The sequence below is a fragment of the Brachycentrus maculatus genome, unplaced genomic scaffold, assembly GCF_059751285.1.
Source record: "Brachycentrus maculatus isolate JH-2025_06_01 unplaced genomic scaffold, ASM5975128v1 h1tg000548l, whole genome shotgun sequence".
NCBI lineage: Eukaryota > Metazoa > Arthropoda > Insecta > Trichoptera > Brachycentridae > Brachycentrus > Brachycentrus maculatus.
The window spans coordinates 80,712-103,091 of record NW_028281292.1 but is presented as its reverse complement, the minus strand read 5'-3'; the positions used below and the strand labels follow the sequence as shown (position 1 = coordinate 103,091).

The 22,380-nt window shown below is 31.0% G+C and overlaps 1 protein-coding gene across 1 annotated transcript in view; it reads right to left on the bottom strand.

Moving 5' to 3' along the window:
- Positions 1-21,748, bottom strand: part of IA-2 (tyrosine phosphatase IA-2) — a 57,174-nt gene extending 35,426 nt beyond the window's left edge. The window contains exons 1-2 of the mRNA XM_088273108.1: positions 21,597-21,748; positions 12,798-12,902 (exon numbers count right to left, since the gene is read on the bottom strand). Of these exons, the coding sequence (XP_088129234.1) occupies positions 12,798-12,897 (100 nt within the window). The 5' untranslated portion in view covers positions 12,898-12,902; positions 21,597-21,748. The remainder of the gene's footprint in view (positions 1-12,797; positions 12,903-21,596) is intronic.
- Between the last annotated feature and the right edge of the window lie 632 nt (positions 21,749-22,380).

The window sequence follows — 22,380 nt, the reverse complement described above, 5'->3', positions numbered from 1 at the left end:
TTTTTAACAAAATCGTTTCACTGAAACCCTTAAAGAAAAAAAATTTTGTTATATCGAAATATTTATATACTTTTAGAAGCATTCTTTTGAAGTTATCATGTTTACTGTTACGTAAAAATACATTAACTACCCTGCGCCCGCGGCTACGCGATCAAAGCTTAGATTCATCTTACCATCGTGAAATTTAATACAGAGAATAAACTTTTATTAAATATTTCTTTCAGGAGCTGCGTTACGAAGGATGTTTATTGAACATGTACCGAGAATAAACGCGTGGGTATGAAAGTACTCTTCATTTTTAATGGACGATAAATTATTTCGAAAGGATATCCCAGTGAAATAGGAGTAGGGAGTGAATATAGACATGGGTCGTTCGTAAACGACCGGTTCTTAAAAATCCGCTCAAATATGAGTATGTTTTGAGTGGAGTTGAACGTCTCCCTGATTCACAGATCTATCGGTTCACCGAATCATTGTTCACGGATATTATTGGATCATTGTTTCAAATTTCATAAACTGTGTAGCAAAGAGATATAGGTTTTATGTTACTAAAATCGATTCACCGAATATTGTTGGTTATTATCATAAAAATAAACTCTGCTGGCAACTTAAAAAAAAAGTCATCGATATGATTTACAAACAAAATTCTTCTCCTTCACAAAGGTGGAAAAAAATTATGAATCCGGAGTAGAAAGTAACGCTTCATGAGATCTTATCACAAAACTCATCATAGAACTTAAGTCGTATGATCTTCTTCCCCTTTTGCCGGCGTCTTTGATTTGTCCGAGGATCCATCTTTTAATTGATCCGGTCTTAATGAACAGATCACTTACGTGATGCAGATACACTGATACGAATCTTTTAGATGATCTTATCCACCTCTAGTTCCGTTACACTGCACTAGTTTATGAAACACTTATTCTTATTTATTATTATCATAAAAATATTATTTTTTTAAAGAAAATTGTCCGTGGGTCAAAATAAATATTAGCTGATTTTTCACTCTAATATTTATATCGTATTACCTTAAACAGATTCTTCTTCCGCTTCAGGTACCAGTCCAGGGTAATATTGAATAAATATAAGAGTGAAAAAAAATCACTTTCGTTTATTTGACCCCCCCCCTCTGGGAATCGAGCCCGGGACCTCCAAAACGGTAGCCGAGCGTGCTGACTACGGAGGCGGACAGTATACAATAATTTTAAAAAATGAAAGGTCAGTGCAGTAGGTAGGGTGGAATTAATCGAGTACTAAAATAATCATCTCCTTTTTATTGGGTTCTTAAACCTCATATCGCTCACTCCTTTCAAGAACGTCATAAATCAAAAATTGACAATTTTCAGTTGTGCATGTTTTCGGAATGCCCAGAAAATGTACTATATCCCAGCAAAAGCGGCATATTTTTAATATAATATTTACCTGCTACAGGTCAGAAAGTGTTGTTTTTGCATTTTGAAGAAAAGGTTTTGTTTAATTATTTTTTAAAATATACTAAATATTTTTCAAATGGAGAAAAAACCTTCAGGTTTTAACTAAAAAGATCTGTGGCACAGTAAAAAGTTCAATAAGTGGTTTGATATTTATTTTTAATGCATTGTATAATATTTTTAAACTTTAAAAACGTTCTCCTGAAAAATCAAGTTTTTTTATTATTTATGACGTTCTTAAAAGGAGTGAGCGATATATACATCAAAAGCTGTAAGTGAGTTCGTAATACTAATAATAATAATGCGTAAATCCTATAAGTATGTATAGTTTCCGTTATAATGGTTGACGTCTGATTATAGAATAATACGAGTAGTATATACATATACTCGTATTATAGGAGTTGGACATTATATTAAATATTCACAAATGGGTTAGAACCTAATAATATTCTAGTATGTCTCATATCATTTCAAAGCAAAGGTCGAAGGTTAGATTATCGACAAAATTGACTATGATATTATCTATGTGAGTATTTTTCCTCAGAGGTCTCGTACATAGTCCAATATATGTACATATATACAGGGTGGTGCAAAATTGACCATCCTATCAGAAGATGTTCCAATTTTTGCAAATAAAGTCGTACGTCAATTATATTTGACATCTGTGAACAAGAAAGCTTAAGTATATAAAAAAATAAGGTGGGGCAAAATTAATAAACTGGTTGGTTGGAGGATATTTCTTTTTTAGCAATAAGCCCGCCAATGTACTTATTTATTTTCTGTATATGAATTTTAAATATGTACATAAATAATTATACAATTTTCTTTTAAACAACTTTTTTACTAAATAATAAAAAAACATCTATGATGCAAATCTTAACTTGGACCTTTATTTTTTCTATAAGGTGGAAAAGATATTCACCAAGCGGCTGCCGCCAGTGTTGTTACACGTTTGTGCCCATTTTATGATTTTTTGGTATACTGCAGCTGTCTAATTCATAAATGCCAAATGTGATTGACGTACAACGCCATTTGCAAAAATTATAACATCTTCCGATAGGGTGATTAATTTTGCGCCATCCCGCACAAACGCTTGTAGGAGTACAGGTATCCAACTCCTTCACTTACGTCATCGGCATCCTATTAAAGTATACCATTCCCAAATTCAGAAAGACGTGAGAAAATGCGTAGTTTAGTAAGTCCCTTATAAAACTTCTTTCGCAGCGATTCGATAATCGATAATTGCATGATAATTGGGAGTAAAATTATAAGGACACGTCACGTTTACTAAGCACATTTCGTAACACGAGAGAGAAGAAAGATATAATGTAGAGAGAAGGAGAAAGATAATTTTAAATTTCAAATGCTTTGGGTCGACCATGAAAAAATGTGAAAAGAAGCTTATAGCTATTACAGATAATTAAAAAATATATCGACACTAACGCCATATGTCATTTTATTGTGCAAGACCATAAAAGTTTTATGATCGTTACTCAAATGTATTATAAGAACACTTCGCAAATAAGCAAATAAATACGTAAGAGGATTTCAGTTGCGGATTTTAGATAATTCTATGTAAGATAACGTACAAATGCAAGAGAGAAAACAGATATTTACCTGCTAGTAATACATATGTTTAACTTCTTACCTTTATACACGTGAATAGGAATTGATATAAAACTCTTTGGTAAAGCCTTTTCAACGACACAAAGGTTTTGCTGAAACGCGCTCTATTTGTAGATGGATAATGGCTTTTCCAAGGTAGGCATGTTTATTAAATGGATTCAGGAAAGTACTTTATTTGCGATCCTAGTATTACCTCTATCAAAAAAGAGATTGAAATTGTATTCAACCATACTATTATTAGAAATTTCCTCAAGTACTTATTTGTACTATTTAAATAAAATATAAGATACATCGCCTCCTCGCATTAAAACTGTATAATCTTAAACGAACTAATTTTAAGTTTTTTTTAACGTGTAATATTTTTAATAATAATGATATTATCAGCATTTTTATTTTTTCTAGATACATTATATCTCTTTTAAAGTAAGATAAAATTATAAATTAATTTTGTTAGAAAAGTAGCCAAAATGTAGTTAAAAAAAAACGTTAAGTTTTAACACTTTGTTTAAAAAAAGGCGCTAAGAGTGTCAGAAATGAAAACTCTAAGAAGCATATCCGGCAAGAGTCTAGGAGATAGAATAAGCAACAACAGGATAAGGGAAAATGCGAGATGGGAGATGTCGTTAGGTGGAGAAGGCAACGAAGGTGACAATGGAACGGGCATGTGAGGAGAGTGGAACCATCCAGACATTGAACTCCGCGGCCAACTCCAAGGTAGACAACTCCTGGGCAGACCAGAGAGACAAGAGATGGATTGATAGCTGGGAATCGACATCGCAGGAGGCTAATCCCTCTTAAAAACAGGCCACAAGGCCTATGCCACGTAGAAGAAGAGGAGAATAATAGATTTATATTATCCACTGACACTTCGTGATGGAATTGCATTTTTAATTTATTATTAGATTAAAACCAATATTTTTAGCTTTTCCACTTTTTTATTTGACCAGCGACCGGGTTTCGTCGTTACCGACATCATCAGACTGGGTGATGACCCAGTCTGATGATGTCGGTAACGATGACCCAGCGACCGGGTTTCGTCGTTACCGACATCATCAGACTGGGTGATGACCCAGTCTGATGATGTCGGTAACGATGACCCAGTCTGATGATGTCGGTAACGACGAAACCCGGTCGCTGGTCAAATAAAAAAGTGGAAAAGCTAAAAATATTGGTTTTAATCTAATAAGAGGAGAATAAGAATATTATTTTTTTAATCCACTGTAAGAGATAACACCATGGAAAAATCTTACAATGTATAATTTTTATGTATTTTAAGATTGCAACAATGCCTGTACGTGCGTCATAAAACTGCATAATACCTCTACTGAGTACTGCCAAGTTTGCGACTCGTAAACACCATCACATAATTAGATTTTCAGTACGCGCCATGCTTCATTATAAAAGCTACATCGTGTTGGAAGCGTATTGATCTTGTTTTCCCGTTATCTAAATCAAATCAGGAGAAAACTGGTTACTGAAGCTTTGTAGAGGATATTAGATTGTCAGTCTTCTCACTATACAAATTGATACAAGGGGTCCTCAACGTTCGTACTTTATTGGATTTGAAAATTTGAAAAGTCAAAATGCTGTAGGTACACATTATAAAAATAAATTAATATAAAAACTTTAATGTGGTATGGACATGTGGAACGAATGGATAACAAGAGAATGACTAAGAAAGCATATATGGCGGATGTAAGCGAGAGAACAGAACGTGGACGTGATGGATGTGAAAGAAGCTAGGAGCGTATGTCAGGACAGAAGAGTGTGGCGTTCCATCCTCTCTATTACCCCTACGGGGAAACAACGTGATGGTAGTATTAGTAAGTTTTAAAAAATATATATTATGCAAACAAAATTGCACTAACGTATTTATTATTTAATTATTTATTTATTAGTTTGTGGCGTTTTCTCTATGGCGTGTTCTCAAAAATATTTTTATCCTACCATGTATTATAATTTTTACAAAATTGTTTAATTTATGATCTAGTGAGGAAATCTCCGTACAAAGGAAATATTAGGGTGGTTCTCACCCCATGTTTAATCCCTCATCCAATTAAATCCGAAAATTCAACGTTCGCTATTGGTTTTTGATACAAAGCGCTGGTATTTTTCTGAAGAATTGGTGATTTTAGCTGGATGAGGGTAGCATAACTGTCTGTATCTTTTTCTATGGTTTTTCGTATGTGTATATTATAAAATACCGCGACACTTTTCTTGCCATATACGGCTTGTATTCGTTTGGTAGGCAACATCACGTAAACATAGATACATGATGCAGAATTTAACCCCAGGAGTACTAAAAGTATACTATTATTTTTACATGAATGCTCAAGAGATTGCCTACCAAAAGGCGTACATGGCAAGAAAAGTGTTGCAACATTAACATTTTTTAAGTAAAAAAAATACATATTATTTTTTGACATCTCATCAAAGATGAAGAAGAATATGGAAGTCAGGGCATTTACGGGGCTTACGACTGTCATAGGCTGGTTTGAGTGATCACTTTACACACGTGTAACATTCACCAATTCTACCCATTATTGACAACCACACTACTCAAATTCTTGGAAGTTCTATATATATATGAACCAATTTAGAAACCTTATTCATGAATCACTAAAACTTCACTAGAGACATCTATTGGTGAGATGTAAAGAAGCTTTTTATTAAGCAGAAACTCTTATATTAGTATGTGAGATCCGAATCCCGGATTATAATCACACACATGAGAAACGCCAGAAAATACCATTTTCATTTTTATTATTAAGCTTATAATTTGACCAGATAATTTATTTACAACATTTTGAGTGTGTCCAAATACTTGTTCACAAAATCTGGATTATCTCCAATTACAGGAGTTATTTTCATATTATTTTTTGACATCTCATCAAAGATGAAGAAGAATATGGAATAATTATAAGCTTAATAATAAAAATGAAAATGGTATTTTCTGGCGTTTCTCATGTGTGTGATTATAATCCGGGATTCGGATCTCACATACTAATATAAGAGTTTCTGCTTAATAAAAAGCTTCTTTACATCTCACCAATAGATGTCTCTAGTGAAGTTTTAGTGATTCATGAATAAGGTTTCTAAATTGGTTCATATATATATAGAACTTCCAAGAATTTGAGTAGTGTGGTTGTCAATAATGGGTAGAATTGGTGAATGTTACACGTGTGTAAAGTGATCACTCAAACCAGCCTATGACGGTCGTAAGCCCCGTAAATGCCCTGACTTCCATATTCTTCTTCATCTTTGATGAGATGTCAAAAAATAATATGAAAATAACTCCTGTAATTGGAGATAATCCAGATTTTGTGAACAAGTATTTGGACACACTCAAAATGTTGTAAAAAAAATACATTTGTAATAAACACGAAAATGGTACAATAATTAAGATAATGTTGGCTTATTCCGCAAAGCGGTTTTTTCTATCGGGTATATTTTACAAGACTAAAACACGTAATTATTTGATCGTCGTATTCCTAAAAATACACTTTTTATATTAACTTTAAAAAGAGATTCCATAAGTATCTAAATCAAAACTATACATTTCGATATATCAACATGACAGATGAAGAAAAATATGGTAGTCTGGGTATTTACAGGGTGTATACCCTACCATAGGCTGGATAAGTGATCACTTTACACATCGCTCACTCCTTTCAAGAACGTCATAAAACAAAAATCGAAAATTTTGAGTTGTGCATGTTTTCGTAATGCCCAGAAAATGTACTATATCCCAGCAAAAGAGGCATATTTTTATCTTAATATTTACCCGCTACAGGGCAGAAATTGTTGTTTTTGCATTTTGAAGAAAAGGTATTGTTTAATTATTTTTTTAAATACATAAAAAAAATTTCAAATGGAAAAAAATATTCAGGTTTTAACTAAAAAGATCTGTTGCACAGTAAAAACTTAAATAAGTGGCTTGATATTTATTTTTAATACATTGTATTTTATGTTTGAACTTTAAAAACGTTCTCCTGAAAAATCAAGTTTTTTTATTTATGACGTTCTTGAAAGGAGTGAGAGACATGTGCAACATTCAAAATTCTAATCATGATTCAAAATCACACTACTCAAATTTTTGGAGCTCCCTAGATTTATGGTTCAATTTCAAAACAGTGCTTGAATCACCAGAATTTCGTTAGAGATCATGAGTTCATCGCAGCAATGAATACTGTATCGGGAAAGCTTTTATTGAGCAGAGACCCTTTTATTTTTTTATTCTCCTAAGTGGAGAAACCCAGATTTGGACACGCCCAAAAATGTTGTGAATTTCAATTAAAGTTTAAGTTGAGTTTCAATGAAAGTTTGAAAAATAAAAATAATAAAAGTCTTAAACCCAATTTATTCTATGTCATCCCGATTTTCGTTCAACCAAATGAAATAGAAGTCAACTTTTTGCTTGTCTGACAGCGGGGGTAGACGTTTGTCTATAAATCTCAATTAATATTCGTTTTCGTAAATCCTTTGTTTAACCCTCAGCGCGTCAACTAAGATTTTTAACATTAAGAAAAAGTAATGCAGACAAATGTGAACATTAATCTCCATTTTTATTTCAAAACAATATATTTAATTTATGTATTAATTTTAAATCAAACACAGATTTTTTGAGTCTACTAAGTTGTATTTTATTAACAAAAAACACATAAAAAATTATATTGTGACAATTGTTTCGCCTTGTTAGGGCATTATCAAACGAAACATTCGTTTGATAATGCCCTAACAAGGCGAAACAATTGTCACAATATAATTTTTTATGTGTTTTTTGTTAATAAAATACAACTTAGTAGACTCAAAAAATCTGTGTTTGATTTAAAATTAATACATAAATTAAAATGGAGTTCTACAAATTAAACGCCAAGTCAATAAACAATATATTTAAATAAATGTTATCAGTATTTTGTTTGTAAATATATTGAATGTCACATGTACAAACAAAATACTAATCAGATTAATTTTATGGATGATATATTTTTTTTCTAACTCTTATCCGCACACAATGGTGCATAGGGCACTGCATCGTATAGAAGCAGTGTTATCTTGATCGTTAAATATACGAAGGAAAGGTGATCAGCCTTGCGCTTAGGTACCAGTTTTTCCCAGATGAAATGAAGCCTCTTTTCATCTCACCAATCTCTAGTGAAATTCTAGTGATTCAAGAACAATGTTTCGAAATTGAATCATATATATATATAGCTTCCAAAAATTTAAGTACTGTGGTATCAATCATGCGTAGAATTGGTGGATGTTACACGTGTGCAAAGTGATCACTTAAACCAGACTATGACGGCCCCGTAAAAGCCCAGACTTCCATATTCTTCTTCATCTATGTTGAGATGTCAAAAATAATGTGTAAATAATTCCTATAATTGTAGATAATCCATATTTCTGAACAAGTATTTGACATACTCAAAATAGGCTCACAGAAAAAGTATGAAATAAATACAAATACTTCTCTTTTTTATAAAAAAAAGAAAATAAAAAGGGGATTCTTAAGTATGTGTACCTCAAACAGAAAAAGGAATTCTAATATTTTAAATATACATATTAGAACGCAATACTACCAACACTTAAAAACTACGTTAATACTTTAGGGATTTTAGAGATTAGATTAGAGATTTTATCTATACACACAATTCCAATAAATAAATGTAAAATAATAAATAACCTGCGTTGTAATCGAATCCTTCTTTCACGTAAAATTTTCATCTGAATGTATGTTGTCTATTTCCAAGAATTGATTACGAGACGTATTTTTTGTTGTTTCATCCAATATCAAGTATTTTTTCCATCTAATGGAGTTATATTAGACTAAAACTAATTTAAGTTCTACAAAACAACATCGAAAGTAAAGGCGAGTTGAGAAGATCAATGAAAATGAAGATTGAAGTATAATTTACTCTTAAGTAAGAGTTCGCTGAAATGTAAAATCAGTCAACGTTAAAATAAAAGTTGAGCATGAAAATAATCACTTAAAAACGTAGTCATCTTTTTACAGAGATTTCTGCGAAGCTAAGAAAAGTAAGTTATTGAACAAATAAAAAAGAGGTCTGTATTGATATTTTTTTTAAAGCGTCACCTTTTAAGTTTTCACTTTTATCAATAAAACCTAGTCTGTACAGAAAATGCCTGAAAGCATAAATATGACTTCTGTAAATTATTTTCATGCGATTGTTATGTTTTTGTTGAGGTTTTAAAATTGTGAAATATAAGCTTAATCAGGCCTCGACATAACATATTTATGTCAGGTGGCCCCCTCATCTACCCCTAATGGTGCATTGGAGAGAAAAAACCTTGTATTTATATGAACTCCCTGGGAATCGAACCCAAAATCTCCAGAATGGTTGCGTCATATAATATGTTTATATTTTCATTCAATTCAAACACTTATCCGCACCCCAATGGTGCATAGGGCACTTTATTATTTATATATATATATATATATATATATATATATATATATATATATATATATATATATATATATATATATATATATATATATATATATATATATATATATATATATATATATATATATGTATATGTATATATTTATAGTCATACCACTTTGTATTTGAATTCCAGATAGAAAACACACGTAGCTTCCTACATTTTGATTCAAATAGCGTGGGTTTATTACGGGCTGCTTCATTTGCTGGGAGCTAAGTTGGGTTTATGGAGAGGAGAAACGCCCTTTTCCGAGAAGGCGCCGGGAAATGGGAGAGACGGTTTATTGATCTCACATTATATTAACCTGGTAAGTTTTTTTCATAATTTTATTAGATAATAATTATTTATTTTCATGACGTTAGTCGCCGTTCTGTATTTTTTTAATAAAGTGGCGAAATTGAAACGATAACTTTTAATGAGCGCTAAAACCGGCGGCATAACGGCCTATTAAAAGAAAGAAAAAAGACAGATACCTAACCAGAGTACTATCTATCATTAGAACCCTAACTATCCATCAAACCTCCTACCTTAGTTTTTCTCTCTACCTCCTTCCCTAAACTCCCTTTTTCCTTTGCCTCCTTAGTATCATCAATTTGTAATTTATGTTTTTTTTAATGTTCAAGCACTATCTACCCTCTAATTGCAAACAGCTATATATAGTATCAAACGTTTTGAGCAATAGCACTAGTCTGTTTATGGTTGGTTGGAAGATATTGCTTTTTAACAATGAGTCCACCAATGTACTACTTTCTTTTCTGTACATGAAGTTTAAATAAATAAATAAGTATGGCTACAGTCTCAAAACTGAAGCTAGTTATAAATACAATGATAATTATGACAATGACATGCAAAATTTGACAAACAAACAAAGAAATTATTTTATTTCAATAATATTTATGTATTAATTTTTGATCATATAAAAATTACCAATTTACAACACCCCTTGCTGGGTTTTCCTGTCCTAAAGGCACATTTAACAACACTTATTTGTAAAATTATATAAAAATTAAATCGTTTATGTCATTCAATCAAATTTAGACATGGTCAAATGATACGATATATTGTATTTCAAATCTAACAGCCTCTTTTATCCTTTACACATCATTATTTATTGACTTTATGAATAATAGAAGCAAACTTTAAATATTATACAAAAAAGCTGTACACTTTACTGTATAATATATAAAGTTTCTTTTACCAAAATAAGTATGTGTTAGATTTTGTTTGATATAATTGGTCAAAGTGAGTACTTAGTTGCTCTATTAGTGTATTTTCTGAATATGTCAAAAATTTTAAAGTATGGTTTTCTCTCTCTCAAACATTCTCTCTCTCTCTCTCTTTTCCTGTATTAATTATGTTAAAAAACCATATAAACGTTACTTTATTTATTTTCATTAAAGACACTTTCAAAGACGATAAGAAAAAAAATGGTAACTCTGTGAATATCATTCATTCTCTAAGATTTCGGTCGTTCGAGAAACGTTAGTTTAACCTTTTTTTAGACCAAATATTTGTTTTTTTTTATAAATGCATATTATTATTTTTTTAAATACTTAGTTTTAATAAATATTTAGTAAATATTTAATAAATATTTAATAAATATTTAGTTTTAAATACCAATACGAAAATTAAAAAAAAATAAGATCACATTAACAGACTTAGGGCGATATATATTACAAAGATGTGTTTCTTGGGTGTTTAACATTGTTTTCATAAAACTCTTTTGTAGAATAGATTCTCAAAACTTTTTTTTAAAAACCATTTTTCAAGTATTTATTTTTGTAAATTTATTCTCATATACCAAAAATATTTAAATGTTCAAAATAAATACTACATGTATACACATCCATAACGTTTCAAATTTCTTTTAACAAGTTGTTACATAAAGTTCTTTACGTTAAATTTATATACTTTGAACATTATCTGCTCTAGGCGATAAAAATATTTTGCTTACCTCTGTTATGCTTGTTAAAAAGTTTTTTCCGTGTTTAAAAAAATACGATAGGTATATGCTCCTCAAACAAGAATGTGAGTATGTAAGTAACTTTTAAGTGGAAAGGATTTTAAATAAAAACAAAAATCTGAAAACATAACATTATAAAATAAAATATTCTTACAAGGCCTCGGTGTGTTAAAAATTTTCAACACGTTATTTCCAAATGTTGAAGTTTGTTTGAGAGGTCGATTGAATAAAATATTTAAAATATTCCATTTTTCTGTACGCGTCAATAATATTTGCTTTCGCAAAGAGTATTCTCCCAACTTTTTTTATTTGTGGGATATTTTCTTTGAAATTTTTGGGTAAATCATGAAGAATTCAAATTGTTTTTTATTCAACATTAATGTCCATCAACCTATATAAACATCAAAGCATTCAATTTTGCGAGGATACAGTTCTGTTTGATTTTAAACTATCGATAAAGTATGTAAATATCTTGGCGAAAATACGCTATTTCAATAAAATGAAAGGCGGTTATAATGTAGTACATAATTATCTGACTAAATAATAAATAAAATAAAGGAAATTTATCGTTTCTCGTAAATCATGTAGTATCTTTTTAATGTTTAACTTATAAAAGTTTTGTAAACATTAAAATGCTTTTAAATGACATTATCATAATCAGAACTATTTAAACCAGTTTTTTTTACACGTTGACGTCATACTATTAGCTAAAAAATATGGTACTTAGAAGAAATGATGTGAAAATACTCAGAATAACATTTTGTTCGGGACATTACACTCAGAAAATTTTGTGTAAAAGATTATTAGGTAAGTTTTTACTTACTTTTACCTCAAGGGAGTCAGTCGTACAGATAAGCAGTTTATAAGTTACACAAGCAATTTACCTTAAGAGACTCGTACAAATAAGCAGTGTAAAAACTACACAAGCTATTACGAGTGACGGTTTGCAACCCCGAGTGCCCTACGCATTACTGATATTCTTCTTATCATATGGCAGTAAAGTCCTTTATCTGTATCCCCTCAAATATATTTCACTCTTTAATCTAAGAATCTGGAACCCAGGACCTTGCTTTTATACAATCAATGATTAAGTTTACATCTCAGTGATCTGATTCAGTGCCCTATGCACCATTGGTGTAAGGATAGAAGTCAAAGAAGACAAATAATATTATACTTACTTTAGTATACAGGTAGAATAAACCTTATCTTCCATTTGTACTAATCATATTCCAAAAATAGAAGTATTATTATGTATTTTAGTTCGTAAGAAGGTATCAGGGAAGTATAACACGAAAGGAGTATGTTTTACTTACCGACGTTCCCGTCTGCCTGGGATGGCAGTGCGCCCCAGCCGCTGTAGGCGGCCAGGAGCAGCAGGAGCGCCCGCGGAGACAGCGCAGCGCTCAGCCGCATGCCACCTGAAAACAAAATGTAATGTTACCTCTTCAACTTTCATGATCTCCTGGTTGTTAACAGGAGATAGAAAATTTAAATTTTTAAATATTTTTACTAACTGAATTAAGAAAATCACATTGCCTTCGTGTATGTAATGATCAAGATACCACAGCGTCAATAATATGCAGGTCCCTATGTACCATTGGATACGGATAAAGGTTAGAAGAAGAAGAAGAGGTGAAATTACGAAACTCAAACATTGTTTTTTTTTTAATTCAATTAGTCTACCATTTCCTGTCCTACAAACCAGTCATTTCCTTCATTTTACGCTCCTTCACTTACGTCATCTATTTCCTATAAAGAAATCAAACTCCTTGATTCGGGCAATCTAGAGCGCACGACTTATTACCTCGCCATCTTCTAATGATTATCGAGTTACACCGTGTCGTCTGCATGCGGTGCTCTATGCACCATTGGGGTTTAGAGGTCAGAATAGCTTTCAACACCATTTTAAGGGGGAACTCACAAACATCCAATTCATCAAGCAACTGACCGCGCGAGGGCCCCGCAATATTTTTTTTTTAACACAACATAATATATATATTGAAAAAAAAACTATTTTTACTCTTCACCTTTCGATAACTGTTTTCTTTTCAAAGCCATTTATTTATTTCACAGAAAACTTTATTTTTAAATATATTTTTTATTTTATTTTTCGATACAAAAACGGCGATTTAAGCAAAAAAAATCAATTACGTCAAATATTACTTAGGTTTAAAGAAAACCTTGATTATTGGGCCTTACGGAAAAGTATCAGTTAATTTTGCGTCTCAATTTTTAGGTCTCACGAAAGTAGAATACCAAAATAATTATATTAAAAAAATTATCCAGTACCACTCAATTCCATATCATTTTCATATCGATTTCACGCAACAGATTATCTCTCCTCTGTCCCGGTTTTTATCTACCCTCTCTTCCTAGTAATTATTCTGTACAAGTGAGGTGATTATGATCCAAAACCTACTGCAGTTACCTAGTGATAACCCGTACCTACATATTCCTTTACTATCAGTATTGGAATACAAACAATTATGATAAGAGCACTTTGCGGGCTTTGCGGTTAAAATATAATACATTTATTAATATTTTCACCAAGCTTTATTAGAAATATTTCGTTTACCTGCGTTATTTTTGCCGTTATTACTAGCTATAATGGATCATTTGTCCCTTGCCTTCTGTTCTCCTAATCGTATTTCATTGCACATCTTCACAATTGCCTTTAAATTTGACATTTAACTAAAAAGTAACTTTTAAATTGTAACTTTAAAATAAAATATAAAAAATAAAAAAGACAGATAAGGTTCATTACAGTCGAACCCCTCTCGTCCACCCTTGGTTGATCCGACTATTAACAAAAAAATATTGTATTGATCTTCTGTATCAATAATAATAACAGCTTTTGTGCGGTTTATTCCAATGTTTTTTTTCAATGTAGAGAACAAACAATACATATATTTTTTTTTATATTCTCAATATTATTCAAATTTAAAGCATTTACATTATGGTTAGATATTTTTACTTATTTTTTTTTTTAAATGTTAATAATATTAGTATATACTTAACCACTCACCGATATTTTTTTTATTTGTTCAGGAATAATATTCTCAATATTAACAAAATGTAAAGCATTTACGGTGAGTGGTTGTATACTAAAATTATTAAAACATTTAAGTAAAAAAAAATATGTAATTATTTTGAGTTTAGATATTGTTTATTTTGCTGAAAACCCGTATTTATCTGATAATAAACCCCAAGTGACGGATTAGCGAGGTTCAACCGTAGTTTGAAAGCTCTTTTCAAGTGAATTTTGAAATAGTATTCGAGATCTAACAAAAAATAAAAGCATGCCATTTCTACAAAAAGTTTACACTGCCTTTGAAGTTATAAAACAACAAGAGAGATAATATTTTCCTGTAAAATTGTAAAAATGTGGTGTATATTTTCTGAACCAATATTATTTCTACGCTATTATTTACTCTTATAAAGGTTACAAGTCACTGGAACTTTCATCCCTTTTCTTTGTATCTGACGTCTTTGTTTTAGTACAAAGACATGTCTTGTATGAGATGATAACTGATGAGAGAGCGTTTTACAATATTGACGAGTCGACAATAGACGGACATGTACAGTACATAATATGGGGTCTCATCCACAACATGACAACAACATGTTTGCTTTGTGATATAAATTCTTTTTATAACAATATAAAAACCTGATCATTAGATTCTATCGAAAATATTACAACATATGACCTTTAAGATAAGTATACTTACATGTATTATAATATATATTGTACATAACTACGTTCGTTGTCTTACCAAAAATACAATATATATTCATTTTCATTTTTAATTCATATAAATATATATTCATTTTTATTTTACTTGGTAAATACCACTATTTTTATTAATCTATTGTAAGGCGTATTTAGATGCATCCGGCGTCATTATCAAACATTATAATGATACTGAATAGTATATTAAAATTCATCAGATAGAAAAAATATAATATTCTGAACTGTCAGAATCAGATAGATAGATAGATAGAAAAATATTGTAAGGATTAATTAAGAATAAACTTCAATTACAAACTTTAATAACAAAGCAACACATTGTTTATTTTATTATTATACACCCACTTTACGTATTTTTTACACCCAATTTACAAAGAAAAATATTAACACGTTATATATATATATATATATATATATATATATATATATATATATATATATATATATATATATATATATATATATATATATATATATAATAACAAAGCAACACATTGTTTATTTTATTATTATACACCCACTTTACGTATTTTTTACACCCAATTTACAAAGAAAAATATTAACACGTTATATATATATATATATATATATATATATATATATATATATATATATATATATATATATATATATATATATATATATATATATATATATACATATATATATATATATATATATATATATATATATATATATATATATATATATATACATATATATATACATATATATATATATATATATATATACATATATATATATATATATATATATATATATATATATATATATATATATATATATATATATATATATATATATACATATATATATATATGTATATATACATATATATATATATATATGTATATATACATATATATATATATATATATATATATATATATATATATATATATATATATATATATATATATATATATATATATATATATATATATATATGTATATATATATATATTAAACCAGCATAAATAAGGTATACTATTATTCGTAATGGTGTAGGAGGAAACTGATGTGTCAAAATTCGGGACGGGGCGTGACAAATTGACTAGCCGCATATAAATCGTACATACAAACATGTACCGATGTTCTTTAAGCAAAACCCGCATAATTACAATGAAGGTTCTTATCTCTTATCTACAAAATAACGGCATTTTATCGAGACCTGATTGAAATTAATTACAAGTTTCATTCATTAATTTCCTTTTTTGAATACTTACACAAATCATTCCGAAATAAATGAACTAACTGTGTCATATTTCGCAAATCCAATTTAATAATTATTACTACACAGGGATAAATTTAATATAATTACTTTTATGTGAACATTACTCAGATTATTGGGTTTTGTGGAACCTTGACAGAACGATTTAATTAAGTCCCAGTTATCCTTGAGGTTCCAATAATGAAAATGGCAGAATCCCTAAATTACAACAATTTAACGAGATAATATGGAATGAAGATCATAATAATAAAAAAATACCCTCCTTCATACTCGTATATCGCTCACTCCTTTCAACAACGTCATATGTCAAAAATTGTCAATTTTCAGTTGTGCATATTTTCGAAATGCCCAGAAAATGTACTATATACAGCGAAAGCAGCATATTTTTAACTTAATATTTACCCGCTAGAGGGCAGAAAGTGTTGTTATTGCATTTTGAAGAAAAGGTATTGTTCATTTTTTTAAATATAAGTACTTAATATTTTTCAAATGTAGAAAAAACCTTCAGGTTTTACCTAAAAAAATCTGTTGCACAGTAAAAAGTTTAATAAGTGGCTTGATATTTATTTTTAAAACATTTGATTATATTCCTTAACTTTAAAAACGATCTCCTGAAATATCATTTTTTTATTTATGGCGCTGTTGAAAAGAGTGAGCGATATGTATATAAACTAGTATAAAGTTATGATTATGATGAGACATTCGTTAAATAAAATTTGCACTAAAACCTAAAATCGTACTAAAACCTCTTCTTCCTTGTAAATCTCTTCTCCTTTTTACGCTTTTCTTATGTGGTCGTGCTTTTATGAATCGAAAACAATCACCCCATCCGAAATTTTGAAGAAAAAAAATGAGATCTCGGGTTCGATTCCCAGTTGGATCAAAACTTGCAATATTTTTTTTCACTCTAAAACTTTATGTATCTGAAACAACTGATCACCGATCGAGTTGACATTGCGTTTATTCTACTTAAAAGATGTTATGAGGACCGAAAAGTCTAGATCCAGTGCTGTACTGATTCAAATCATGATGAAGATAATAAGGTTGTTTTGGGAATTTTTAATCATATTTTGACTTATATATCTACATATTTACCTTTTTATCGCATTACTCATAAAATTGCATTTTTCCTCTCACCCTTATCCACAAACAATATTGCATAAAACAATTTTGTTCAATTTTATACATCAAGGGAAAGTGATCAGTTTTCCACTTCAGGTGTGTAGGGTAAAATTATATGAATATTAATTAATTCATTAATGATGTATGATGTATGATAGATGTGCGAATAGTGAAATAAGGAAGGAATGCAAAGCTGAGATAAGCATTATCGAAAAAATTAAGACAGGTATGTTGAGATGGTTTGGACATGTAGAACGAATGAGTGAGGAAAGAGCGGTAAAACAAAATTATGAGGCGAATGTAAGTGGAAAAAGGACTAGAGAAAAACCGAGAAAAACATGGCACGATCAGGTATGCCAAATACTTGAAAGTGGTCAGGTTAGGAGTCGTAACAATCGGCGGGTATGTATGAGGAGATGCATGAACGTGGAAGAGGCGAAGTATGTATGCAAAGACAGAGTGGTGTGGCGTTCTATTCTTTCTGCCTTACCTCTGCGGTAAAATGGCGTGATGGTTAGTTAGTTAGTTAGTTAAATTCATTAATATTTCTTTTGGCTCCTTCAGAATCAAACCCGAGATCTACTGAGCGTTAGACACACGCTATACTACTACTACACTACCGAGGCGATCATTAATAAACTACGTAAGCCAAATTAAACTTATTACGATGACCCCAAATCCGATACGGCACCAATTAGCCTTATGTACATAAATAATATACCCTTGATATAAGTAGAATAACACTCGGTTCAAATAACGTCTTGGCGTGTATAGAAAATATTTTCGCGATGAAAAATAACAAAATCGTTAGACTACCGCCGAGGGCTGTTATGTTAAGGTAGAGTAGTAATTCTACCCGTATACGTGTAGAATTACTACCTTACTTGACCGCTGGCTGAGGTTTCTACGTTGCAACTAGTAAACTACCCTCGAGGCTTAGGTACCGTTAGACAAAAGGGTAGCGTTATAATTATAACGGAATAAATCAATCATACATAATAAATAAATAAGTCATAAATCAAAAAACTTGATTTTTCAGGAAAACGTTTTTAAAATTTGAAAATATAATACAATGTATTAAAAAAAATATCAAGCCGCTTACTGAACTTTTAACTGTGCAACAGATCTTTTTAGGTAAAACCTGAAGGTTTTATCTCCATTAGAAAAATATTTAGTATATTTAAAAATATAATTAAGCAATCCTTTTCTTCAAAATGCAAAAACAACACTTTCTGCCCTGTAGCGGGTAAATATTAAGTTAAAAATATGCCGCTTTTGCTGGGATATAGTACATTTTCTGGGCATTCCAAAAACATGCACAACTGAAAATTGACAATTTTTGATTTATGACGTTCTTGAAAGGAGTGAGCGATATTTTATACATTTTTTCTTATTATTTAAAAAAAATGGTGAGCACGATCAGGTATACCAAACACTTGAAAGCGGTCAGGTTAGGAGTCGAAATAATCGGCGGGTATGTATGAGGAGATGCATGAACGTGGAAGAAGCGAAGAATGTTTGCAAAGACAGAGTGGTGTGGCGTTCTATTCTCTCTGCCTACCCCTACGGGGAAGCGGCGTGATGGTTAGTTTATTAGTTAGATTTACTAGTTTTAATTATGTAAAGTGGGAGAAGCTTACCATCGAATATTTGAAACAATGAGGATATTTTAAATTTGGATGCTTCATTTTCAAAAATAAAAATATATGGCAGGCACCGTGGCGTAGTTGGGTAGACGCTTGACTACGAAACTGGCGTCGCGGGCACGATTCAAGCCAATTACAAAATGAATTCAGGAAAGACTTATTTTCAATTGGTCTGGATGTTGGGTGATGTGTTTCCTCACGTTTACCTTCCCTATCCTACTTGCAGAAAAGCCTTTTAATATAATTATGTTTCATCAGTTTGGATGCTTCATTTTATTGAATAGTAAGAATAATTCATATTTAAAAATAAAAAATTAAAATTCTTCGTAATTTCAAGAAAAGGAACTACAGAATACCATGGTTAATTAAGTTCGCGAGTAATTGAGTCTAAGTTGAACGAAGATTTACTGGCCACCTTGTACTTAAGCAGCGGCTCTCAAAGTTTTTTTAGCGACGGAGCCCCTTCGAACTTAAAACAGGGTTTTATGTTCATTTTCTCATCACAGGTTTTTCACTTCAAGTTGAACGTTTTATAAACCAAATTGGACGCCTTACAAATCAAATTGGATTAATATGGTATTTTATAAAAAATATTTTTTTATTTTATTTTCAAATTAGTTTTCGGAGAATATTTTTAACACTACTTTCAATCATGAGTACTACTTTGAATAAATCTTTTTTTTTAATTCTACCTTTTTTATAAAATACAATAAAACTTCCGATTTGATTTGTAAGGCGTCTAATTTGGTTTGTTGAACGTGTAATTTGAAGTAAAAAACTTGTAAAATCATAAAAATGATAATCGGTCAAAAAAGGTAAATTATAAACTACAAAGTAAAGAGGTGCATTATAAATACAAAACTAAACACAATAATATAGTACAATACACAAAATAATTCCGCTATAAATTGATAAAATCAATTATAGCGGAGGTATCAAGCTGTTTCTTTTGACCAACTATTTAACTGACCCCTCTCAGAGGTATTGCGGAGTCCCAGGGCTCCGCTTAGCACACTTTGAGAAACACTGTATTATAGATGGAGTGGTTTGATTTTTGATCTGTAGTTCTAGTATGTAAAACCTTAACTTTTTTTAAATTCGTCTTTGTTACTAACTACCTACAAACTAAATTACAATAAATTGACTTAAAGTATTAAAATAAACACGTGAATTATAAAAAAGTTTTGCGTTTATGGGTTGTTGTTTTTGTCCGCCTCCATTGTGTAGTGGTTATCACACTTTACTACCATGTTGGAGTTCCCGGGTTCAATCCTCACGGGGACAAAATAAAAAAAAGTATTTTTTTCACTCCAATATGTATTGAATATTACCCTGGACTGGTATCTGAAGCGGAGGGCTGATCACCTTCCCTTCATGTGTTAACGATCAAAATAATACTGCGTTGCATTAACCCTATGCACCATTGGGGTTTAAAAAATATTTATTTAATATTACCCTCGACTGGTACCTGATAACCTTCGTAAAATTAACGATCAAGTTAACATTGCATCAATCTGATGCAGTGGCTTATGCACCATTGTCAAAAGAATAAGAATCATTACTCTTTCCGAGAAATGCGCAAAATCTTATCAGGTATATCCGGTATATAGCAGATATTCAAAACAGAAATACGGAAATACGTTATCGCAAAATATAACGTTTTTTATTTATATAATTGGCAACGGTATAAAATAATTCGTATTCCATTTTAAATATATGACGCCATGAAGTTACAACTGGATGGAATGGGGGAAGAAACACCTGTTTGTATGTAGTGTGCCTAGGCTATTATTGTTGTATGAATGTGCTGGTTCTATGGCGTGAGTGCTTCTTATCACTGCGTCATTACGTAGTTTGCTCTTTTAACACGATATAACGTTGTTTTTCTACATCAGAAGATACAGGAAAAATATTCGTGCATGTACGTGTACACACGCCCACGATAAAAGGCATTCAAGGTTAAAGGTATCCGTTACAAAACATCAATATAATTTATCTTCCATCTTGAAAACGTTTAAAAAATATAGTACATTTTAAAAGAAAGCCTCTTTGCAAAGACGCTTCAAATCGCCCACCAGAATCTATTTATAAACGGAGCCATTATTTTTTTTTACCGAGTGTTTGGGTTGTTAAAATACTCGTAAAGTAAAGTTTAATGAGTTGTCTTGACGATTTATCGTTTACGTAATGTTTATAATATTAGAAAGAGGTGTCAAGAAGCGGGATACTTGTAAAAACATAAAACATATGTCACGCGTTTGACGTGACCTTTTGCGTAACAGGTACCTCCCAATGATAACAGGAGCACAGTCGGAACAGGAGTACAAGAAAATTAAATATTTACCTCTTTCGGGATTACCATGCGCCTTCCCACTGCATGGTAAGTAATAACAAAGCGTTGCACTCGACTTCGCTGACCGGTAACTTTGTATGGAAAATAATTATTCGAAGGACTGGTTCCCGACGTGAGCTCTTTCAGCTGTTGTTAAAGCGACTGAGCCGAGGTAGCTAAGGACCTGCGCAATCGGGCGCCATCGATTTTCCACTCTGGACTAAAGGATGCGCCGAAACAGGCGTCGGAACCAAATTCAATCGTTTGTTTTGCTTAGATTCACGTAGATTTAGTAATCAGATAGAGACTGATTGACCTGACAGGTCTGTTAATCTCTGTCTTTGCGGTCTCCTCCCTTTCTAAGTAAGGGACATACACAAAACTGTGCACATACATAGGTAATAGGCCCCCGCCCCAACCTTCACTTATGAATCCACCCCTGAGGCGCGATTCTCACGTCTTGTCTGCAAATAAAGATCAAATAAACGAGTTGGAAAGCTGGCACTCACATTTATATGAGAACTATTGACGAGTCGGGCATTACAATAAAAATGTCACTTATCAATTTAATATTCATAAATTAAATTGACAAATTATATATGTCGTGTGAACGCAGGACATCTGTTCTTCATCTACCTACGTACATATTACATATATAGAAATGTAATATTTCCTTTTACGTACAACTTAGTTTACCCGGCAATATATCTCAAATAATATAATGTCATGGCCTACATAGAAACTAGAAGATTGTACGTGTCGTATGGAATAAATACTTCCCCATGCCAACAAATTC